At 38.2% G+C, this 26,189-nt stretch overlaps 1 protein-coding gene across 1 annotated transcript in view; it reads left to right on the top strand.

Annotated features, from left to right (window-relative positions):
* The window catches only part of LOC121100101 (aldehyde dehydrogenase, cytosolic 2-like), a gene marked incomplete at its 5' end in the record, with an annotated part of 26,113 nt that extends 462 nt beyond the window's left edge, over positions 1–25,651 (top strand). Inside the window, 2 exons of the mRNA XM_040620131.1 lie at positions 15,572–15,659; positions 25,458–25,651. Of these exons, the coding sequence (XP_040476065.1) occupies positions 15,572–15,659; positions 25,458–25,651 (282 nt within the window). The remainder of the gene's footprint in view (positions 1–15,571; positions 15,660–25,457) is intronic.
* Between the last annotated feature and the right edge of the window lie 538 nt (positions 25,652–26,189).

Raw genomic sequence — 26,189 nt, forward strand, 5'->3', positions numbered from 1 at the left:
TTCCAGGTGTCAGAAACATGTTCTGTGTCATTGTTTTTAGGCCACGCTTTCTCTTAAAGCGTAAACAAACAAAAGTTCTTTTTAATGATTTGTTCCTTACTTCAAGCCTTCATTACGTTTATAGAAACATAAGCAGCCGCGGGTTGAGATGAAAGCCCAAAGATCCAGCCACGCACTGGCTGCACGGAACTGTGTTCAGTGCGTAAGCCCATTACTTTCCTGACAAGAAATACAGCCGATGAGACTCCGCGAGGCGATGACTATGGTTTATGACATAGAAAATCTAAATCGGGCCACAATGATTTGTAGGAATGGAACGTAATTCGGCAATTCCCTGTACATTATGGAAATTGGTAAGAGCAGAGCAATTCTACCTTAGCTCCTTATTTGGGGCTCTGTCTGTCCTGATCATTCTTGAAAGGGGGCCAGGGCCTCAGCTTCCTGAGTGTTACCGCTGGCTTAGCCTCTAACTTTATGCCTCTCCGGCTCCAGCTTGACTTCCAGGTTAAAGAACATGGTCTCAGCCATGGACACTGCAAGAAGAGGCAGGAAGGGAGAGAAAGAGGGAACCTGCCTGGAAAGTGGAGTTTGGGAGAATGGATTCCCATCTATTGAGATACATTTTCTATTGCAAGCAAAAAGAAAGTGGTAAAATCATACTGTGCTTGCCAAAAAACAATATGAGTCTTCCTGCTGGGTGATGCGACAAATGTGAAATGTTCAAAAAGTACACCTCTTACTGGTATACAGTATAAAGGATGAAGAATGAGAAGAGCCCCTTCCTTATGAAGCTGTGGTTACACATGGGCCAAGCAAGTATATATTTTATAAGATACTGAGACCTGAACAAACCACCGTAAGGACATCCATGTAGCTTGAACGATAGTGTCTACATAGGTGGGACAACTCGTGCTCTGAATTTTGGAAGAGTGGAATATGCCTCTTTTCTACTCCCCAGAGATTGAGAAGCAAGAAGAACATTCTAGATAACAAGGAGAGCTAAATTTGATTACTTCCTATTCTAATTAGCCACTCCAGTATAAAGAAACACTTTACGTAGAGAACTAAAATGGTAGAAAATCAAATTTTATTTTTCTTGATCTTTTAAAACTAAATAAATACAAAAAACTTTTTTAAAAGTTGTGTGGTGCCACAGAACAGAAAAGGTTCACATTCTACAAACCCCTTATTGAGGTAGAAGGCAAATCCTGCATTCAGGATTCTGTATGGACAAAAACTACTGGGAATGGTGATGTGTGTGCATACATTTAAAAGAAATGGTGAAGTCGCTGTGATGAAAATCATAGCAGAGGAGGTAAAGGCAGGAAGGTACAAGTTCCTCAGCCTCAGTAATTCTGCACTCTCCACGCATATTGCCTGGCTCCGTGATCTCATGCCATATTCATTCTCCAGTTCATCTGATCCCATCTCTAGAACTCACTGCCTATTTGTCTTGTCCCATCCCTGGGCCCCACAGGGCTTTGGGGCACGTTGGCATCTGCTAAAATGGAAAAACTTTGGGATGAAAAGGTTAGGAAACATCTGGGGTTCAAATTTGACCCTACCCCTTTAAGCGGTGTCTTCAAAATGTGCTATCATTGCTACATTTGTATTTCTCATTTGTAAATGAGAATAATAATATGTAATTTTTATTGGACAGAATACAAATTTGAATTCTGAGCCAATGAGTGGTAAATACGAGCACACTATGGGTTATTCAAATGTATCTTCGTATTCCTCCAGGCTTTTGCTCACTCCTGGCTACACCTCCCTACTTATAACATAAAGCCACCACCAGATGCCTCTATGGCTTTCTGTAGCCCCAGGGGCATCCTGGAATTTTAAGCCACTCCCAATTCAGGTTCTCTATTGTCCATGATCTTTAAGTATGAGAGCTCGTGGCCCATTGCTTTGTCATATCTCTCCCTTTTCTGACCATCTTCAGAGACTCATCGTGACTCACTGTTATCTGTAAAAACCAGCACAGTAACTACTTCCTAATAAAGTATTAAATAATTAAGTGTATCTAAGACGCATTCTTGAGGCCACACAGAAAAATCAGCCTTTCTGGGCTCTCTTTTTAGCTTCAGGGTTTTGTTGCTTGGCAGGTAGTAGAAACTTGCCAAGTGCCATGAAAGAGGCAAACAATGATTATATCTTTTGTGGTCATGGGAGCAATGATTCTCTTTCTAAAAGTGCTTCTGGCAAGGTAAGAATTTTCATGTCCCATTAGATTCATTTAAAATGGAAACAAAACAAACAAAGCACAGAACCCCGTGCACATTGTGCAGGCTGTGGTAAATTAGGACCATTTCGATGAGCACTTGCTACTTCTGCCCCACATGACAATGTGTCACAACGTTGCGGAATATATTGCTTACCATAGTCCTCCTTATTTTTCTTCTGCACTCTTTTAAGAAAAAATGATGAACCTTACTTTTTTCCTGCGTAAGGGAACAAAATCAAGGGACAAAAATTGAAGTTTCTTTGTTTTGGCTTTAACTAGACATTTGGGAAAACTCAAACAAACCTTTTATTTGCCAATGGGGGAACTTGTACTCAAGCAAAAGTGTAACCTTCCTCCCTTACTCATACTTCTGGCCACTATTCGTTCTATTTCTTTGGCATCTGTGTAACTTTAGAAAATATCTCTGATCTTATTCCCTTCCCTAAGACAAAAATTAACTACTTTAATAAAGTTTCTCCAGTATATATTCCTAAGCTAAAAAAAAATGCAGAAAGAATTTGGAGAATTTGAAGGAGAAAAGAAAAGAATATTATGTAAGAAATAAAAAAATTTTTGATCTTCTTAAATGAAAATTTAATAAGTATATTTTGGAAGGAAAATGGTATAACAAGAAAATTTCAGACAGCATTTCCCGCAGCAAATCTACTTTCAGTTTCTTTTTATTAACCTATATTATGGATTTGATTTAGTGCATGACATCTTTAAATAAGGTAAAAACATTGGCAGATTAATTATTGCTCTGCTCTTAACGCGACGGTAGCCGGGCTAGCTTCAGTAACTACATAAAATTCAAACATGGGCTCAGCAAGCATCTCCTTATCTTTTGTTCAGTTGATAGAAACTTTCATTAAAAATCTGATGTGTCAAATGGGGGACCTAGGAAGCAAGATAAAATGAATCATCTTTCAAAAAAGAAAACCAAGATCATTTAGTACATTAGACTTCAATAAAAATACTAAAGAGGAAATAGTTACAAAGCAGACCAGGTTTTAGAGATGGAAAAATAAAACAACTACAGAAAATAATCTTGATGGGACGTGATCCACAAAGGAAAATGAAAACAATGGCTTTCTCTGGAAGAGGGGCAACTAGCATTAAAGAAGAAACCAGGAACAGTAGGATTCCAGCCAACTGAAGCAGCAGCACAGAGCACAGGATCCAGTTTCTTTTTTTCTAGCTCCACTTTGGTGTGAGGGAGAGAGGGAAAGGAAGAATGGAAGGAGGGAGGTGGGGGGGAAGAGGAGACCTGGCAATCTGCCCATAGTTAAACAAGCTTCGCGCTGTGACACAGAATGCCGAGAAGTATGCAAATGATAGGACTTTATCGCCGACACCACGGGCGTGATCTCTTTGGGAAATTGATGTGTTTACAAGTAATGCACCTGAGGGAGACCCTGAACAGTCCTCATGAGGGTTCTATGCGGGGTCATAAGAGGAAGAAGAGGCTGCGCTCTGCCCAGAGTCAACAGAGCAAGCTTCAGAAGAGTTCAGGTATCAGCTGGACCTCAAGGAAGGTGGGATTGGGGGCAGCCTCCAGGTTAGGGGTGGACATATAATGAGAAACAGAGATGAGGTTTAGGGATAGTAAATATGCCAGTTTGGGGAGAGTTCTCTGATTTCAGTAGAGGGATGAAAAGTCAAGTGGCAGATAAGTGATGGTTGGATCGAGATATGTCCAGTTCATCCATAGAACGATGTAGTTCTTTTTCTTTTTCTTTGAAAAAGGTGTGGTTCTGATTAAAAATGAAAAATACTCCTGTTCAGTTATGTCCGCTAAGATCAGCTGTCATCTTCTATGTATCTGTTCTTTAGCAAGTGTTTTCTCTGATTCATCATGTTTATGCTCGGATGGAGGAGCCTTTGACATCTGAGAGGGTGCCAAATCTTGAGAAAAGCCATTAATGTTTCTCCTAATGAAACTTAACTGTGGCACAAACCTCACATACATTTAAAATGCTAAATAAACCTTGCCTTCCGGAGAGCAGATTAAACCTTCTCCTGGTAATGCTCCATTCCAGGTTGGCCAGATGATCAAAGAAGCTGCCGAAAAGTAATCTGGAAGAGAGTGACCCTGGAGCTTGGTGGAAAGAGTTCTGCATCGCGTTTGCTTTCGACGCCGACCGTGAGTGAAAGCCACTCTTAACTTTTCACCCCTCATCTTGGTGTCTGGCAAGGCTGGACGGTGACCTTGAAGTTTATAAAAGGGTTGGCTTCTAACATCAAATGTAAGGCACAACCAGAACCTAGAATTACTCTGAAGATCTCTCTCAAACTGTCCTAACGTGTCACACCTAGGTGAGTCTAACCCAGACACTCCTTCTTCCTGGTGTGGAATAGATTGCCATTTTCGCAGCTGAACTCTAGGTGACTGTCTCGTACCTCTAGCAGCCATGGTCTTTTTTTTTTTTTTTTTTTTTAGTTCCATGCCTGTAAATATTAGCATTGGGTTAGGCATGGTGACGATCTCCCCAGTTATGTTGGACTGGCACCAGCTAGAGAGATGGCATTTCACATTTGTCATTTCCTTCTCTCTCTCGGGTCATACACACATTGAATGAAATGGCCGTAGAGAATGATCCTTAGCATTTAAGGAATTTCCTTCTCTCCTTTTTTCCTGGCAAATGTGGTAGAATTTACATATGTTCCATCTATAATATGATGACTCAATTATACAATATCCCTGTTCATTCTGATTACATTAGCTAGTAGAACTTGCCACAATTACATTCTAAATGGGAATCCATCAGAAATGGGATTGACAAGCATTCATCTGGTTTCTTTCTTTGACAGCTGCTGTATGAAGCAATAAGTAGAAATGGTTGAGTGTGATCTTTAGCTGAAACTTTTCAGAGCACACTGCCTTCTATAGTCTACATAAATATGATAAGAGTCCTTGATTTTTACCAAACCTGTCTAGAAACTGTTTCCCACTACAATGTAAGTAGGTGTGGTTAGTTCACAAGGTTAAATATCCCAATACTGATTACACATGTTGAATTAAATCTTCACCATTTAGAAAATTAAATGCAGAGGAAAACTTTCTTCAAGAGCTAGGATTTAGTGATGACAACCTATTTTTCCTCTTAAAGCCCCATTCTCATCTCAAATACATGGATAAGAGTTTACAGGCATATATGAAATAATATGGTGTATTTTATATAAAGTTGGAAAATGTTTTTCCTGGAACAGGGCAGCTAAGGTGGGTGAGTGATTTTGAATATTAATTTTTTTCAGAAGTATCACTTTTCCTATTGATCAGAGTATCTAAAAATATTTTTAAATTATTTAATGCAATAGATAGTTCATGTTTTGTCATTTAGTTAAAATCTGAGGGCTGGAGGTATTTAGTAATCTAACTAATTATAAAGGGAGAGGCTGGCAGTCATGTGCAGGGTTGCCTGGCTGGTGCAGTCAGTTAACCCTCCACTCTGTTTCCGCCTCAGGGTATGCTGTCAAGCCCTGAAGTCTGGGCTCCATGCTCATTGAGAGCCTGCTTGAGATTCTTCTTCCCTCTGCCCTCCCCCACATGCACACATGCTCTCTCTTTCCCTCTCTTCTTCCTCTAAAATAAATAAATAAATGTAAAAAAATCATTTGCAGTGGGAGAAAAAGGATCTTATGACACTTTCTATATTCTTGGTAGTAAAGCCATAATATATATTGGTATATTAATGTTTTTGAGATTTTATATTTGTGACTATCCTTTCCATGTCAAATAAAGGATTAGAAAGGTTCATTTGTCACCTGGCTGATAAGAGGTGAGTGTGTATTGAATCTACATCTGACTGTGCAACTCATACTTTTCTATAGCATCTTATTGCTCTCTGAGAGATGTGTACAAATACATCATCTTTAGAAAAAAATACCCTTCTTCAACGTGAGTATATCTTCTTTGCAGTGGACAATGTCACAATTTGCACACCATGGGTTATTCTACCACCAAGGCCAGTGTTACAGCCGTTTCCCAGGCTAAGGAAGAATCGATTTACGATGAGTTTGTTCGAAGGAGTGCTTGAACTGGCTAAAAAGTATGTTCTTGAAATCCTCGACCCCAGGAGTCACACAAGGCCCTCAGGTGAGTATACACAAGAAGGAATAGCATTCACAGGGGACAAGAAACAAAAATGTCCTCTTTAGGTTTACTTTTTATTGAATAAGATTATTTCCCTTTACCACAGATCTTCCTAGGTGACAATACTGTGTCAGTCTGGTGTTTCAAAAAAAGAAGAAAAGCGATGACTCACTCCCCATGTTGAAGAGCACCCTGAGGTTGTGTGGCTCCCATCTTCATGTCTTGAAACAGTTTAAGAAGCGTGTTGGCAATTAAAGATGTGAGGAGAACAGCAAATGTAAATTTCTTGTTTCATTCTGCACACCTCTTGATTCCTGTATGCAGTCTCTGTCCACTGGAAGTTCTTATAGAATCCGGCATTTCTTTCTCCCTCAGGATCAGTCCTTTGTCTCAGCTTCCATCCCACAGATGTGGGCAGCTAGCATACTCTCAATTCACTCCGGTCTTCAGTTACTCTTGATGGGCCTTTGGTGACCCTGGAGTGTCCGAAGGTCCTGAGTTCCTGGCTTTGTGGCAAATGTCTCAAGCCGTGAAAAGGCCAGTTGTTCCATAAGGTTCCCATTTTCTAATGTGTTCTTCAAACCATTAACAACAAGAGGGTCTTCCTTTGCCTCTTCCTTGCGCAGTAACCTGTTCATTGTCTGTTGTGCAAACGCCTTGGATCTTTATTCTGAATTGACTCCAGACCTCTGGACCTTGATCTAGAGCAGTGGTTCTCAACTGGGAACAGTTTTGCCCCGCCATGGAAATATTTGACATTTTTAGTCAGTTGTCCTCCAACTGGGGTGGTTGAGAGGGGGTGGTTTTACCGCATCTAATGGAGGGTGGAGGCCAGAGATGCTATTAAATCTTTACAGTGCACAGGAGAGCTGAGAGTTATCTGCCACAAATGCCAATCAGGCCGCTGTTGAGAAATTGTTCTCTAGAGTGTAGACATTAAGCTTCCAGAGATTTTTATTCTTTCACACTAAAAATTATACACTGTTCCGTGCTATTGATTTGAAGCAAACACTGTTCTCCTTAACACAGTCACTAAGCCAAAATAAATTTTATTAGCCAAAATTTATTGAATGCTACCATCAGCTAAAACCCCTGATGAGTACTCGGCAATGCCCAAAGGAACAAGGTGGATATGGACCTGACCTCACAGAGTTTACAGGCTCCGAAGAGTTAAAAGGCTGTCTTGGGTTTTTCTGCTCGTGTGCCAAGATAGCCAAGTGGGAAAACCTTAGGATTTAGGCAAGCAAATATTAAAACCTAAAAGCCCTAAAATAACCTAGAAGTTGGAAATGAGGTAATACGTTGTTTTATCTTAATCACATTATATTTGTTTTTATCCTTGAGTTAGTACGGAGAAGTAGTTGCTAATTTTGTTTATATTGGGGTAGCTTTTCAAATGGATGCCAAGACATATAATAAATTTTGATTTTGACGTGTGGTCTCCAATTTAAGAAAGGATGAGAGATCCTAAGATTTCAGTTGTGATTCTTTCTTTTCTCTAAATAACTACCTGTCTAAGTGTAAAAGTAAAGCATTTTTCCCATTTGATTATATATATGTTATATAGAGAGAGAGATCTGAACAGGATCAGAGGGGAAAGGGGAAGTGAAAGGAAGAGAATATCTAAGATACTTAATACTAAACATTGTTGGCAGCACTTTCTCCGCTTAGAGTGACCTACAATTCAAATCCACAGAGGCTCAAAATTGATCTTAGGAATTCATTATTCCTAAGTGAAAGGAGTAAAAATAGACTCAAGAAAATTCCTATTCATTTCTAAGTAAATAGTGATCTAACTGCTTAATATATATAAGACTTGAATCTGTATAAATGAGTGGATTTTCATCACAGGTTGTGCTGAGTAAAGTGCAAAGTAGGTATTTGAGAAGTAAGACTGAAAAAGCCCCCCTTCTTTACCCTAAAAAAAAATACCGGTTGGTTGTAAGAAATGGCTTTACGGAAAGAGACGCTTATGCACTAAGCGCACTTTTATATGTGTATAAATATATGTATATACCTGTTTTAATATATGTAAATACATGTTTTATAGTTATATAAATATATGTAAAGACATTTTTATATGTATATAAATATATGTATATAAATATGTATATATAAATATATATGTGTATATGTATATATATATATAAATTTCTTCATTGGTAAAGTGGATTTTACAATTTGATTTCATAGACCAAAATATGCATTCTTAAAAACCTGGAAAATTAGTATTTTCACTTGAAGTAATGATACCCACATCAAGCGTTATAATATTATCACCAGAAGTTGCATCTTGTCCTACTGCAGAGAGGTGGATTTTCGAAATAGAGGTTGATTTAAAATTAACTCCCTGAGGCTCTTAGTTTCCCCTTTCATCTGTAAAATGGAAGCAGTAACACCAATCTTGCAGGGTGACTGGGCAGTGAAATGCAATAATCTATATAAAGCGCCTGAGTGCCTCATTCACAGTACATGCCTCAAATGTCTGTTGAGTAAATGAAATGACATGCTTCCATTTATACCTATGGTGACAATTACTATCACCGATCAATAACTTGCTATATCTGCTCTCATTGCTTTTTTGTTGATCTATGGGTCCCAAATAATTTGAAGGATGTCTCAGTGTCATTTCTTAAACTGTCTTTTTGTTCTCAACCCATCAACCCTAAGGAATTAAAGAATTTGCACAGACACATAAATGTATACTTGAGACTATTACAGTGCCAAGCCCTATTACATTTCATAGACTGGCCCATGAGCTAATGGCCCATCACACAGTAAAGAGCCCTGCTACATCCTCTAGCCTTATTGAGAAGTTCCTGAGGGCCAAAAGGAAAGGCAAATTCAGATATGGCCAATCTGAAAACCTTCTGAGGAAGATTGTATTTATGGTGAAGCAAAATTAGCTTTAGGACTATAATGGTGTCCCCAGGTATAACTTCCGCTGAAAACTTCCATCACTAGGCCTAAACTTTGGTGCAATGTTCAATCTTTCCTGTGCATTTGAGTCACCTGAGAATCTCCTTAAAAATGCAAATTCTGATACAGTAGATCTAGTGTGAGGCCTAAGAAAATGCATTTTGCCACCAAGTAACACTAGAGTTGCTGATTAGAGAGCACACTTGTCAGCGGCCAGACACTATACTATGAATTCCTGTATTCTTACAAGTTATTGACCATCAAGTTTTCCAACAAACAAATCCTTTCCGCCTTTACCTCCCAGTGCATAGGCAAGACTAGGACTGTCCTCAAATATCCACTGTGGTCACAGGCAGGGAAAAGTTTACAATTCTTAGGGAATACATCTTAAAATGAAATCCCCAAAATCATGATTTTTTGAGGCCATAGTGAGATTGTATTTTGGAATAGGCCACAGAGATCGCATGGAGACACAAGAATCCTTGGCTATTTGCTGGCACTCCAAAACATTTTAATTCAGGCAAAACTACCACTCACCCCTTAGCTCTGGCTGTAGTAAATACTTTCAGTAATAATTTAAATATCAAACCAACAGTTATTAAACCAACATTACAACTCCCTTGATCTGCTGGAAATGAATCAACATTTTCTTTTGAACATTCACCAACTATCGTGCAATAGGAGGACTGAGCAACATTGTACCCAAACATTGTGCCAAATTTATAAAATAGCTTCTGGTTTCAAATAGCACTTAACTTATTGAACTGGGAACTGGGCTGTGGAGCAGTTAGTTTGAAACCTTTTTCTGGGATTTGAAAGATGGGGGAGATTGCAGAGTCAAAGGAGAAGATAAAGAGCAATGCTCTTCAAGTCGCAGAAGAGACTAGTTGAATTCAAAAGAGGCCTCCACCTGGACTCCTGGATCTCTCAGTCTTTTTCCTTAAAATTTAACCCCTGGCTGCAACTGAGACAGAGCAGTCTTCCAGTGACTGAGTCCAAGGATCGCCAAGTCCTCAGTCTCCCCAAAATTGGAACGGAGACAATACATAGCCCCCAACTCCAGTACATGGAGGGAAGATGGAGTGCTCAGATATCCCAGCCAGAACTCCCAGACTTAAGCTTGTTTTTTTTTTTTTTCCTTATAAAAATATTGCTTATCCAACCATTACGGCTTGTAATTCTTGTATACGTATGCATGTGGCTCTGTAATGGAGCAGATGCTAATAACGGACAGGCTAGAGATTGGGATTGACCAGGAGGCTGCCCCACGGGGATCCTCACGGGAGGATGCCCAGTGGTGTCGTGGTCAGCTTGGATCCGGCCAGAGGAGGTTGTCAGGAATGAGGAGAAGCAAACAGAGGTCTAGGGGTCTTCTGTGCCATAAAGCATCTGCTTTCCAACTGCCATATTAAATTAAACCCAGTTTCCAAAGTTCTTCTCGTTTTCCTCTTTATTTCCCCAGCTTTTAGACTATAGTTTTCAAGTAAGTGTGTTTGACTTCCACCAGGTGCATTTTTCCCAGTGTAAATAGATGACAGTGTGAAACGCTTTCATACCAAGTTTGCAGCGCCTGATATGCTGCTTATGTGTAGCTGTAAAACAAATGCTGAATACAAATATTTATCTTTAAGTGTTCTCTTCTAGAAAAGTCAGGAGAATAAACACAGAATGAATCTGAGCCTCCGTCTCAGCTGTTTTGATGGAAGATGTCACTTAACAATATTCTAGCATTTTGAAAACCCTCATTAACAGGCTGGGCAAATACATTACCTTATAAACTTGCTTCTATTTACTTAATTCATTCATTTCTTTTTCATTTCTGTGTGATATTTTCCCCAACAGATTGATAAGGAACAGTATGCGAAAAATAATTTTTGACCTCATTGAGAGTGGGAAGAAAGAAGGGGCCAAGCTGGAGTGTGGCGGAGGTCCGGTGGGGGAATAAAGGCTACTGGCCCAGCCCACGGTCTTCTCTAATGCTGCAGACGACATGCGCATTGCCAAAGAAGAGGTAAATACTTGCATTCTGCTCCATTCCCTTTATGTTATATTTTCTTGTGTGCACAAAGTGTCCCTTTAAAAATCTCAGTCCTTTGGGGAGCCTTGGTGGCTCAGTTGGTTGAGTGTCCCACACTTGGTTTCAGCTCTGTGGTTCAAGTGAGATCAAACCCTGCCAACCGGCTCCACAGTCAGTGTGGAGTCTGCTTGTCCCACTCCCTCTCCCCTCTGTTCTCCCTCCCCCGCCTCTCAAGTACACAGCTCTATCTCTAAAATAACAATGAATCTTAAAAAATAAAATTGCTTCAGTTCTTTTTTAACATCTTTCTTGGTAAATGTTTCTTTTTTTCATGTCTGTTCTTTTCATTTCATTACCAAAAAAAAAAAAAAAAACCAAAAAGCCATTTATTGTAATCAAGACTCTAAAATAGTAAGGAAAACTCCTGAGGCCAGACAAGAATTTCAGCCAAAGACAGATCAGGATGCTTAACAATTTCTAGGTGCTTCTTCCACAGCTTTAAAGTAATGGTGTGGAAACCTCATTTCGTTGTTGCTTTTTCTCTTCTCTGAAAATAATATATTCAAGATAATGGAAAATGATTACATGATACACAAGATTTTTTTAAAAATAAACTTATTTTATGATAAGTTGTGGTAGATGCAACTGCTGTTATGAGAAATAATGCAAGACAGATCCCATTGCTTTTTTACCCAGTTTCCTTCAGTTGGTAACATCTCGAAAAACTATAGCATAGTATCACAGCAAGTATGCTGGACATTGAAACAAACACAGAACATTTCATCACCACATGAATCCCCTCATGTTTCTTTAATAGCCAAATCCACGATCCTCCTATAACCCCTATCCTTAACCCCAGGCTTTCCCTTAACCACCAATCAGTTTTCCATTTCTATAATTTGGTCGCTGCCTTAAGAATTTTATATATGGATTCTGGCCTCTCCGTGCAACCCTTTGGGATTGGATTTTTTTTTTTTTCACTCAGCTTCATTTTCTACAGATTGGTCTAGGTTGTTGCATGTCAGGATAGTTTCTTCTTATTGCAGAGCAGTTCTCCGTAGTATGGTGTACTACCATTAACCATTCCCCTACTGAAGAACCTATGATTGTTTCCAGTTTGGGGCTACTAGGAATAATGCTGCTCTAAACATTGGGTACAGGTTTTTATATGAACATAAGTCTTCATTTCTCTGGGATAAATGCCCAAGAGTAAAATTGCTGGGTCATATGTAGATGCATTTTTTTTTTAAAGAAACCGGCAAACTGGTTTCCAGAGTAGACGAATATTTTCATGTTTCCATTAGCAATGTATGAGTGATCCAGTTTCCCTGCAGCCTTGCTCACATTTAGTGTTGTGATTATTTTTACTTTTAGCTGTTTTGATAGGCATGATAGCTCATCGTGAATTAAATTTGCATTTCCCTAATAGCTAATGATATTGTACATCTTTCCATTGGGTTGTTTGCCATCTGATGTCTTCCTTAATGAAATAGTTCTTCATGTCTTTTGTCCATGTTCTCATTGGATTGTTTGCCTTTCACTGTTGAGTTTGGAGGGTTCTTTACTGTATTTTGGATACCAGTCTTTTGTTGGGTATGTGGTTTACAAATATTTTCCCCCAGTCCGTAGGTCGTCTTCTCATCTTCTTAGCAGGGTCTTTTTCAAAACAAAAGTTTTTCATTTTGAGGGACTTTCATTTATCCGTTTTATCCCCTTCTGTGGATAGTGTTTGGTGTCAACTCTGTGAACCCTTTGTTCACTCCTAGATCTAAAAGACTTTCCTGTGTTTTAAATTTTTTTCTAGAAGTTTTATAATGTATTTTGTAAGTCTGTGGTCCACTTTAGGTTAATTGTTATGTACGGAATGAGACCTAAGTCCACGTTGTTGGGTTCTGTTTTGTTCTGTTTTGCCTACGGATGCTTAATTGCTTTAGCATTTGTTGAAAGGCGACTTTTCTTCCATTCCATTACTTTTGCAACTTTGTCAAACTTCAGTTGTGCATATTTGTGTATCAGTTTCTCGGTTCCCTAGTCTGTTCCACTGTGTTTGCTTTGTCTGCTGCTACTCTCTTGATTATGGTGGCTGTATAATAAGTCTTGAAATTGGGAAGACTGAATCCTCTCGCTTTATTCTTTCTCAAAATTGTATTAGCTAATCTAGTTCCTTTGCTTTTCCATATGAATTTTGGAATAAAAAGTCACGTAGGGTTTGAATGTAATTTTATTTACGTGTATCTCCCTCCATATTCTCCTGGCCCTGTTTTCAGCTCTTGCACTTCCTAATTTTCCTGGAGAAATATATTGCAATTAAATATTAGGTGAGCACAAACTAATTAACATTAAAAAGATGTTATCCAGAGATGTGATATATAACTATATAACTAGGAAAGGCTAGTTTGCATTTAGGAATTATAAATAATCTACCTCATGGACAGAGGTGTTTTATTTTTTTAAGGGTTTTATGTATTTATTTATTTACCTGAGAGAGAAAGAGAGAGCACAAGCAGGGGGAGGGGTAGTGGGAGAGGGAGAGACTCTCAGACAGGCTCTGCACTGAGTGTAGAGCTCGACACGGGGCTCGGTCTCATGACCCTGAGATCATGACCTGAACTGGAATCAAGAGTCAGATGCTTAACTGACTGAGCCACTGGGTGCCCTGGACAGAGGGGTTTTAACAAATACAGAGATAGATTCATTGGCTTTGGGCTATGAAGGTGTCACATAATACACTATAACAAGAAGGCACTGTCAACTCAAATATACTGAATCATAACATTTTGTCCAATGAACTTGTATCTCATCTTTATGATATGATAGAGAACCTAAAGGGTTATTTTCATTACCTCCCAAAATGCCATCAAGCAAGGAAGAAAGTACAGAATCAGATTTGCAAACAATAAATAGGAAAAATAAAAGAGATGCATATGGATAATCAAATATAGTTTATCCACACCGATTCATCCCTTAACTCATTTTTGCATTTATTTGCATGTAAAGTTTGCATGTACTGACAAGTACATGAGCATGTACTGACAAATACAAGAGCTGCTGTTCTTTCTTGCACACCATGGAAAAGGACAAAGCCCCCCCCCCCAAAAAAAGGCGTTCAATCAAGGAAACATTTATTGTGCTCCTATAATAGACATAGTAGAGTAGCTTGTTTTGTTACTTCAAAGAAGCCTTGAATGCTGTGCTTTGTTTAATTAAAATTATGTAAGATATTAACACACTTATTACAATAGCTGCTATATACCTGGTTCCCAAGTTACAACATTATAATTAGATTTACAGCCTTAGGATTTGCACTCAGCCTCTATGGAATGGTAGCCCCCAACTCCAGTACTTACATCAGTGATGAACACCGGAAAACTATCTTTTCTGATTTTTGCCAACCCCTAACATACATTTCCCAGAAAATTTTAGTTTCTGGGAAACTAAATTTCAGAAGGACCCTTCTTCGTTTAAGTTTAATATATGTTTTATAGAAACATAATACAGGAGCTTAATTTTTAAGAGAAACCCAGTTGTTTTTCTCCCATCTGGGGATGAGATGCAGAATAAGTTGACTCTGGGCTGAGCTAACTAAAGAATCTAGCACAAGTGAAAGAGCAACTTAGGTTTGAATGAGCAAATTGTGAGTTTGTTTCCTATCCTATGATTATAGTCAATGAACCCATGCTTTGGTTAGTGGTTGAGGATTTAAGCTCTTACAGTAATGGATCATTTTGCTTGGTACATGTGAGTTGCTTAAGATTTGGCTGAAGAATAGAATCTGAACAAAAATTCATGTTGTTTCACCTAATTTGGCTGATTATAAAAAGATCTAAGTCCAGGAGAATAGGTGATATTTCAGTTGATGATACACTGATATTTAAAATAAAATTATTATTATCAATTATTGCCTACTTATTTCTCCAGTAGAGCTCGCATTGGCTTCTTGAGTTTGCTGTTTATGTAGTGACTTGATGTGGAAAACTAGGGAGAGAATATAAAATATTCCTAAATGTAAAAGAAACTCTGAAGTTAACGACTTTATGCACAATGGTGAGTTATTGGAAGTCTAATTCCAACAACAAGAAAATGAATATTGCCTTATTTATTTCTACCTCATTTTATTCCAAAGGGAATTTAACACATGACCATTGTGTATCCTAACCTCCCATTCCAGCAGCTACCATTTTGGTTCACACTTTGAGATGCAAGGTAAAATCTTAATTTACGATAGTTTGTAGGGGAATAAAATTGCAATACCATTTAAAATATTTAGTTTTAACCTGTTACTTTGATTTATTTCATGCATTTTTCTATGATACAGATATTTGGACCGGTGCAGCAAATCATGAAGTTTAAATCTTTAGATGAGGTGATCAAGAGAGCAAATAATACTCTTTATGGCTTATCAAGCAACTTTCAAATATATAATAAAGTATTATTAACTATAGTTGCCATGCTTACATTATATCCCAATGAATTATTTTATAACTGGAAGTTTGTGCTTTTGATATCCTTCACCATTTCTTCCACCCTTAACCCCCTGCCTCTGGCAACCACCAGTCTGTTCTGTGTGTCTGTGAGCTTGGGTTTGTTTGTTTATTTTAGATTCCACATATTAGTGAGATGTTATGGTATTTGTCTTTTTGTCTGACTTATTTCACTGAGCATAATGCCCTCAAGGTCCATCCATGTTGTCACAAATGCAATATTTCATTCTTTTTTATGGCTGAATAACATTCCATTGTGTATATAGACCACATTTTCTTTGTCCGTTCATCCCTCAGTGGACTCTTAGGTTGTTTCCATATCTTGGCTATTGCAGCTAGTGTTGCAATGAACATAGGGTGCATATATCTTTTTAAACTGGTATTTTTATTTCCTTCAGATAAGTACCCAGAAGTAGAATTGCTGGATCGTATGATAGTTCTATTTTTAATCTTTTGAGGTGCCTCCATAGTGTTTTCCATAGTGGCTGCACCAATTTCCATTCCCACCAACAGCACAAGAGTTCCCTTTTCTCCGCGTCCTCGCCAACACTGTTATTTCTTATCCTTTTGCAATTAGTCATTCTGACAGGAGCGAGTTAACATCCCAAGTGGTTTTGGTTTGCATTTCCCTGATAATGAGTGATATTGAGCATCTTTTCCTGTGCCTGTTGGCCATCTGCATATCTTCATTTTTTTTTTAAAGATTTTATTTATTTATTCGACAGAAAGAGAGACAGCCAGCAAGAGAGGGAATACAAGCAGGGGGAGTGGGAGAGGAAGAAGCAGGCTCATAGCGGAGGAGCCTGATGTGGGGCTCGATCCCATCACGCCGGGATCAGCCCTGAGCCAAAGGCAGACGCTTAACCGCTGTGCCACCCAGGCGCCCCCACCTGCATATCTTCTTTGGAAAAATGTCTATGTAGATCCTCTGCCCATTTTTTTTATTGGACTGTTTTTTGATTATTTGTTGTATGACTTCTTTATGTATTTTGGAGGTCAATTTTTCATTAGATATATGATTTGAAAATATTTTCTCCCATTCAGTAGGTTGTCTTTTCATTTTGTTAATGGTTTCCTTTGCTGTGCAGAACCTTTTTAGTTTGATGTTGTCCCCACTTGTTAATTTTTGCTTTTGTTGCCTTTGCATTTAGAATCAGATTCAAAAATGTGTTGCCAGGACTGACATCAAGTAGCTTACCACCTGTGTTTTTTTCCTAAGAGTTTTATGGTTTCAAGTCTTAAATCGAAGTCTTTATTTTGAGTTATTTTTGTGTATGGTGTACAATAGCAGCCAAGTTTCAGTATTTTGCATGTGACTATCCAGTTTTCCCAACACCAGTGATTGAAGAGACTGTCCTTTCCCCATTTTCTATTCTCGCCTCTTTTGTCACAAATCAGCTACGATATATGAATGGGTTTGTTTTTGGGTTCTCTATTCTGTTCCATACAGTGACAGTTTTACTTCTCCCTTTCCTATTTGGATAGTTTTATTTCCTTTTCTTGCCTAATTGCTCTGGCTAGGACTTCCAATATTATGTTGAATAAAAATGATGGGAGTGGACATCCTTGTCTTATTCCTGATCGTAAAGGAAAAACTTTCAGCTTTTCACCATTAAGTATGATGTTAGCTGTGGCTAACGTATGTGTCATACATGGCTTTTATTACGTTGCGCTATATCCCCTGTATTTCCTCTATCCCCACTTTTTGAGTTTTTACCATTAATGGATGTTGAATTTTGTCCAATCTTTTTATGCATCTATTGAGCTTATCATATGATTTTTATCCTTTATTTTGTTAATGTGGTAGATCATGATTGGTTTGCAGATGTTTATCATCCTTGCATCCCTGGAATAAATCCCACTTGATCATGACGTAGGGCTCTTCTAATGCATCATTGCATTGGGTTTGCTAATGTTGTGTTGGAGATTCAGCATCTATGTTCATCAAGGATATTGGCCTATAATTTTTTTTTTTTAAAGATTTTATTTATTTATTCGACAGAGATAGAGACAGCCAGCGAGAGAGGGAACACAAGCAGGGGGAGTGGGAGAGGAAGAAGCAGGCTCACAGCGGAGGAGCCTGATATGGGGCTCGATCCCACAACGCCGGGATCACGCCCTGAGCCGAAGGCAGACGCTCAACCGCTGTGCCACCCAGGCGCCCCTATAATTTTTTTTTTCTGTGATGTCCTTGTGTCTTTTGGTGTCAGGGTGATGCCGGCCACATAAAATGAGTTTGTCTTTAAGTTTTTGGAAGAGTTTGAGAAAGATAGGTATTAAATCTTTGATTGTTTTGTAGAATTCATGAAAAATCCATCTGGTTGTGAAATTTGTTTGCTGGGAATTTTTTGATTACTGATTCAGTTTCTTTATTAGTAATTGGTCTATTCAGATTTTCTATTTCTTCATAATTTAGTCCTGAAAACTCTTATTTTTTTAGAATTTAATCACTTTTTTTAAAGATTTATTTATCTATCATCTATCTATCTATCTATCTATCTATCTATCTATTAGAGAGACAGAGAAAGAGAGCACAAGCAGGGGGAGCAGCAGGCAGAGGGAGAAATAGGCTCCCTCCTAAACAAGGAGCCTGATACAGGACTTGATCCCAGAACCCTGGGATCACGACCTGAGCTGAAGGCAGAAGCTTAACTGACTGAGCCACTCAGGCATCCCAGAATTTAATCATTTATTCTAAGTTGTCCAATTTGTTGGTGTATAATTATTCATGGTATTCTCCTATGATCTTTTCTATTTCTGTGGTACTGGTTGTAACTTCTCCTCTTTCATTTCTGATTTATTTATTTAAACCTTCTGTTTTCTTCTTGATAAGTCTAGCTAAAGGTTTGGCAATTTTGTTTATCTTTTCAAAGAACATACTCTGAGTTTTACGGATCTTTTCTACTGTCTCTCCAGTCTCTATTCCATTTATTTATTTCCACTGTGACCTTTCCTACATCCTTCCTTCTGTTAGCTTTAAGCTTCATTCTTCCTTCATTTTCTGGTTTCTTTAGGTGTGAAGTCAGATTATTTAGGTATGCGTTCATGAGAAAAGGTGAGTTCAGAATAATCCTACGTTACCATCTTGATCCACGCCTGACTTTGAAATTTTTCAGATCACTTTGATTTTTTTCATTTGGAATCACATGGCCTGCTGGACAAGCAGTTACTGCCTTAAACCAAAACCAAAATAAAACAAACAAAACAACAACAACAACAACAACAATGAACCAAAGCAAAAAAAAAATTAAAAAAAAAAAACAAACCTGCTCTATTGGAAGAACTTCAGAAGGGTATTTTCTCCGTACTAGCCCCTAAATTGCTTACCCACAATATTTTAATGTTTGGCTAATATAATGTAAGTGTTAGTAATTTCTAGGCACTTGGCACTGTGCTATACACAAGGGAGAAGAACTTCTGCTTTAATCCGTTTAATTAAATAGTGGGACAATATCTTTCAAAGCCCTTATATCTGCAAATCTTTAATTCTTATATCAGTTTCTTATTCTGGGATTATTAGAGATGTCTGAAGGTCTTAATTTGGAAGAACGTAGTCATTTTGAGAAACGTGCCCGTTCATTTTTAACCTGATTTATACATGCTTTATATCTGATTTATACTGTATCCTTCTATCTCTGATTTTTATACTTTAAGGCAATGCCCCTCAACCTGTTGCACCTCTGCTCAGCCCCCAGTCTCTGGACTGCTGTGTTGGTAATTTTTACCCCATTGAACCTCATTTTGTCCTTTCAGTCCTGTCAATATTGAAAGATTATTTTCCTTCCGGATAATCAGTCACACCTACTCCAGTTAAAAATCCATTAGACATTGAAAAATATTTATTTATTTAGTTGTTTGTTTGTTTTTTATTTATTTATTTATATTTTTACGTGATCTCTATGCCCAACATAGGGCTTGAGCTCACAGCCCCAAGATCTAGAGTCACATTCTCCACCGACTGAGCCAGCCTGGTGCCCCGAGCGTCACAGTTTTAAGGAAAAGCAGCCTGCTGTTTCTTTCCCAACCCTGCATTACTGAGCAAGGGGGCTGAAAAGTATTGATCCTTCAAAGGGACAGCCAGGCAGTCCTTGCCCCACTCCGTAGCTCTGGAATCTTTTTTCCTAATCAGAGAATCACCATTTAGTCAATATGTTCTATGCCAGGCAGTATTCTCCGTTCCTTATGTTCATTATCTCATTTCACCTTACAACAATGGTGTGATTGTTATGCCAAATTTATCGAAGAAAAAAGTGTAGTTTAGTGAAGGTAAGTCATTGATCAAAGCTCACACAGTAAATGGCTGCTGAGATGCAGACCTCTTTTGGACCTGACAGTAGTGATTCTCAGCCCTGGCTCTGCATTATCATCTGGGGAGTGCCAGTGATAAACTGACTGGCATTAGATGATGGCCATCAAATCCATCAATCATATCAATGTCTGAGATTGAATGTGGACTTTTATTTAAAGGTTTTTATTTAAAGAGTATTTTTCAAAGTTCCCGTGTGATTCTTTGTGCAACCAGGACAGAGAAATTGCTTGAAAGCCTGATTCTTTCTATAATGGGATGTTTCCTTTCAGAGACTTAAAATCAAGCAAATTCTTCTTAAATAAAGAGTAAGGCTAGTGCTTAAAGTGCAGTTTTCCTGTGATAAAATTATTAATAAGATTCAGCATTACTATTACATGTATGTATATTATCTCCAGTTACTAAAAACTTTTTACGTACCAACCACTATAAGAAGGACATTCTATTAAAAAAAAAAAAAAAGCACATTGTATTCATCACCTTACTTATGCTTTGAAATAACCTGATTAAATATGATCACTTCCATATTAAATATTATCACTCTCACAAGGGGAACAGATATGTTTAGACAGGCCTGAGTATCACCTGGGTACGAAGGGGGCAAAGCCAGGCCTTGTGGGTTTGGAACCTCCCTTCCTTATAACAAGAAAAGGCTGTGGAAGGAGAATCAATTGACAAGGATGATTATTTTGAACTTAATATCACTGAATATTTCTTAGGTCTCCATTTACTTAAACTAAAATAGTTTCATTTCCAGTATAGGGTCAGAAGAGCAAACTCATTTTCTGTACCTTTTCACAAAGACAAGTTTCAGGTTTTTGACTTTGGAATGTTGTATGCCTGCTGGACTGGGGAGCAGATGACATCATTCTGCCCAGTGGTGTGGAAATCCCCAGTCAGGAATTCCTCTGCTATTAAAACAGAGGCATATTATTGCTATTTATTCTCGAACATAATTCTAGTTCTGGCATTGTCCCCGACATAGTTTCCACTTGGTGTTTTCAAGATAATTACTGAATCCCAGGGTTGCTGGGATTTTACCCATAATTTCAGAGTAGGGAATCTGATTTTGTAGTTTGAAGGACAATTAAACAAAGCAGAGACAAGTTGTCTTTTGAAAGCACACATTTATTTAAGGAACTGTGCTCCAGAAGGAGAGACTTCAATAAGAAACTGTGGTCCAATGAGTACATGGAGCTCTGAGAATTGGGGAAGTAAATGCTTTAACTAAGGAAATGTCTGAATATTATCTCAGGATCAAATTCGTAGTCAAACTCCATGCATAATACAATGTATCTAGAAGTCACATTGTTGTTCTCCTATTTTAATAACATCAAGGAAGAGGAAATATTTTAAAAGAACATTGTTTCTCCTTTAAATAATATTTTTTCTTCTTATGTATAATGAGAATCATATCGGCAATTGAATTTTGCTGTTCACTTTGGCCACCAGGAGATTGAAAGCTAAACACATCGCTCACACCCTGCAAAACTATATTCTAACTTTTCCTCCTTGTCTTGACCTTTTATCATAATTTTTCCTTTAATTCTAATTATTCATGCTTTTGTAATTATATTTGTTCATAGAACATCTTCATTTTATGAAATATGGCAAGGGATAAACAAATTGATAGTGAAACCCAACTCCTGCTAAGGCCTCTCTAAGTAATTTATTAAACCAATTAATGGAAGAAGTGAACTGAGTAATGTGATACATATTACAATTGCAAAAGATCATTGATTCCAGCCTGTTACTTACACAATCCTCAAGAGAATTACAAAGCTTGTGAATATAGGCAGTAAAGAACACCCACCCAACAAACTCCAGTTCTCTGACAGACCATATCCTCTTTCCAACGGCACGTTGGCTCTTCTGTCTTTTATAACTCAAACTACAAGTTCTCAGGGACACAGCGTACTACCAAAATAACTCCACACACAGAGCTGTGCCATTCTATTTCTTTCTAGGCAGTACATACACATGTATTTCTGCATTTTAATTTATACTACTGCTTTTAAAAAAATGAGTACTATAGTTATATGGAAATTCACAAGGAGTTTTAAATTTCCAAATTCAAGAGTTATTTCATAGGTTGAGTATGATCCACATTGTACTTTTTTCCTCAGGGTGAATTGTTATAGTGTGGTATCTGCCCAGTGCCCCTTCGGTGGATTCAAGATGTCTGGAAATGGACGAGAACTGTAAGAATAACTTTCTATTCAGTTAAATGCTTCCCTTGATCAAAACGGTTGTCACCCCAGAGAATCAATCTGTAGTTGCTACTTGGATTAAAACCTGCCTCTGTTCTCTCCTGGATATTTGCACTGTCAAATCACTTTTAAATGCTGGATTTAGCCTAAGTTCAAAAAAAGTGATGGCAGAAGGGAAATATAATATATTAAGCTCCCACTATTCCTAAGGGACCACACTAAGCACTTTACATTGGTTATTGGAATATTGCCTACTTCTAGAGTCTCTTGCTGTATGTAAGAATGTAATCTCTTTGGGAAATAGTTCCAAAAAAGAAGGAAAAACTTCAAATTGATTACTATAAGAAGTGTGAAAATATAAGAACACTCTAGTCATTTGAATATACCTCTTAAATAAGTAAATTAGTGCCCTTATCTCAAAAAGCTTCTCAGTGTAAGAAGAGTAATTCTCATTTGATGAAACCTTTTGATATGGAACCTAAAATTTTAAATTACCCGAATTAGTTATTTTTGATATATATCATATATATATTTGATATATTTGATATATATGATATATATGATATATTTGATATATATGATATAAATATAAATATATTTATACCTTATATAAGTTTATATCATATATAAGTTTATATTTGATATATATTTATATTTGATATATATTATTTATATATTTGATATATATGGGTTTTATATATTATTTAAATATATATTTACATATTTGATATATTTGATATGTATGATTTATATATGATATATATTTATATATGATATATCATATATAAACCTAGAGGGAAATTTGAGGAAAACATGTTTTATAGTCATGACTAGATTGAGAATATATATATAAATTCATTTAGAAGCCTTCAAGTTGCTTTTGAAACCCGGGTTTATAGACTTTTTGAAAATGTACATATAATTACACAGAAAGTGGTGGCAATATATTTAGTTAGTTTTGTTATCAATACATTTTAAAAGTCATGAGGAATAAAGACACATCATATACAAACCTGACGGAATCAAACATAGGAAAGCGGCACGTTCTGTAAATAGCAAGTAAAAATGAGTCTCAGTTTCTAAAGGTCATGAGCGAATTAAATAACCATCTACTACTTTGTCACTTAAAGAAATCAGCAAAATTACAATGAAGCAATCATCTTTGGGGAGCCAGTAAAAAGGCAGAACGATAAAATGATCCGTCCTCCTTCTCAATATACGTTCGTTAAGTTTGTGCCGTGTATATTAGGGCCCAGGAGCCCGAAATACACCATACCACATCCCATCCTCCATATGAGTGTGGTGGCAGGAGAAATTTGTAAAAGGATAAGTCGTGTAAAATAACCTACTCACACTATGAAGTAAATAGTCATAGACGGGAGTTCTAAGTCATGGAGATAGAACAGCAGAAGAAATGCAGACACAGCACTGAAGGACAGAAAATCTGGGCACCACCAGAATATAACATCCATGGCCTTGCTCTACCTCTCACGATTTTCATCTGCCAGATACGATCAGCAGTCACGGGTGGGGACAGGAGGCGGAGAACAAAGCAGAGACTCTAGGAGCTCCGTTCCACACTTAAGATTCTATAGTTTCAACCCTTGTGGGAACTCAGTGGATGAGAACTTACTGGCAGCTGACAGAGTCAGAGAAGACCTCACAGAAGATACAGCATTTGCTCTAGGGCATGAAACAAATGTAGGATGTCAGGAAGCAGAGAAGGAAGCATTCTTGAACAGCAGGTGACATTGACACGTTGGGGGGTCAGCGAATTTGGATGGCTGGTGGGGATTTATGGGGTTGGAGAGTATGATGTCAGTTAAATAGGATACAGAGTAAGAAGTCTTGTATTCAGGAAAATTGGCTTACATTTTGTTAGTAGAGCGGTGAGAAGCCATGGATCTCTTTAGAATGTTGGTGGGGAGAGAGAATGGCAAAAGCTCGACTCATAGAAAGAACATGGCGCGTAGAGGAAGCATGATTGGCCACTAGCTGACCTGCACTTGAACCCCAGTTCCGTCTCTTGCTAGCCATGCAGTCTGTTTCAAGTTGTCCAACGTGTGAGCCTACGTTCCCTCCTATTTAACATGGAGATGCTAACAAACCTCTTAAGGTGGCTGTTTGAGAGTGAAGTGACACACTGTGCGTCCATTCCCCAGCATTCTGTCACCAGGTGGCGACTCAGAAAATGGTTCCTTTCTTCCCTGGTTCCTTTTCTTTATAATATCCATTATTAGAGAGTCCCCTTGCAGAACAAATTACTGTACAAAAAGCTGTAACAAAGGTTAGGTTATTCTGAAGGACGATTAACTCATAGCTGGCCCAGCTACTGAACACATTTTCCTAGGAATGTTGAAGATAAAATAATCAAAAGGGACAAAATGACTAAAGAAGACCAAATATGTCACTTTTGTTGAATACAGTTTGGTCCAACTTTGAGGCATAAGGAAATCAAGTAAGAGAGGGAAATGGAAAAATAAGAATCAAACATCAATAATTTCTTAAAATTCTGTCATGTGATTATAGATAATTTCCTTCTATATCTATATAAATACAAGAGAATATTTATGGTGTAATTTTTTACAGCAAAAGTTCTGGCTGAGGATGCTGTTTATATCTACCCGAAACCAAATTTGATGAACTTAATAAGTCATTTGCGACAAGATGTTTAAAGAGAATTACTGAAGCAGTAACCTTACATGACTCCCAAGGGTTCAAATACAATTTGTCCTTAAAGATAGAAAGATAATGGGTCAGTTGGGAACAGAGTCCTCAAAGAGCCCAACATGGTGGGGTGCAGACCTCAGCGTGGTTGTGATACTAAGTGCCCGGACCTGGGACTGGGTCTCCGATCATGGTGCTGGCACTGGAAGGAGTCACGTGGTAGAGATTCCTTCCTTTGTGTAATTGAACTAATTTTCACTTCGGTTAACATAAGTCCCTGGAGACGTCACCAGTATACCATTGCAAACTGATGGTTCTTAGCACCTCGCGAGGTATTTCTTTCCTCCTGTCACAGCCTTGCCGAAAAGGGGAGGATGCAAGTGTTATAAACCACCGGACTTACAGAGAAAGCTCATGTGAATAGTTCTTGGTTCTGTGCTCCAAGTCAGTCCAGTAGACATCATCCCCACGCTCCTTAAGTAGCACCAAGCTCAGGTCTGGGTCCAGGGTGAAAAACAGATGTAACTCGCTTGCTAGGACCTTATTACTACAGTGTGGACAGGGGCGAGAAGCAAGGGTGTCACGTGGAAGTTTGCTGGAAATACAGACTCTCGGGCCTCTCCCCAGCCCTACTACTGAAACGGAATCAGCATTCTAATAAGGCCCCGGGTGACTGGTACCTTGAGGATTTTAGCAGCACAGAACCAGTAACTCACAGAACAGCAAGATAAAGAGAAGTGCAAACAGATGTGTTTGTGTTATATCGTAGACACAGGAATGTCTATGCATCGGAAGACGTAGGAGCAGGACTTACTTCAGCCTGAGTATGACGATAATCACACTTAGGACTCTCCTGAGCGTTTCAAGTGTCGTGTCACCCAAAATACAACGGAAAGCCCATTGGCAAAACTCATGGGTTAATTTATCTAACTTTGTGAGATAAAATACTTACTAAAATATTATCCTTTAATGGGTTTTGGGCAACTGAAGCTAAGTCCTTTAATTACTTTGAAGAACATGTTCACTGGAGGTTTTAGAAGGTATTTTCAGAAGCTTAATCGCCCAAGAAAATAATCAGCGTTAAGAGGATTAGGTTACCCAGGAGAGAAAGATGTCTCCCACGTACCTGTCTACATCACCAGAAGGGGGGGTAGGAGAGGGTCAAGATCCTTTTCCTCTGTGAGCCTGCATGTGCCTGAGTGTTATAATTTTTAGAGTGCTCCTGTGTACATGCAATTCCATCCTCTCACCAAAACAATATAGAGAATA

The sequence above is a fragment of the Ursus maritimus genome, unplaced genomic scaffold (assembly GCF_017311325.1).
Source record: "Ursus maritimus isolate PB19 unplaced genomic scaffold, ASM1731132v1 scaffold_34, whole genome shotgun sequence".
Classification (NCBI taxonomy): domain Eukaryota; kingdom Metazoa; phylum Chordata; class Mammalia; order Carnivora; family Ursidae; genus Ursus; species Ursus maritimus.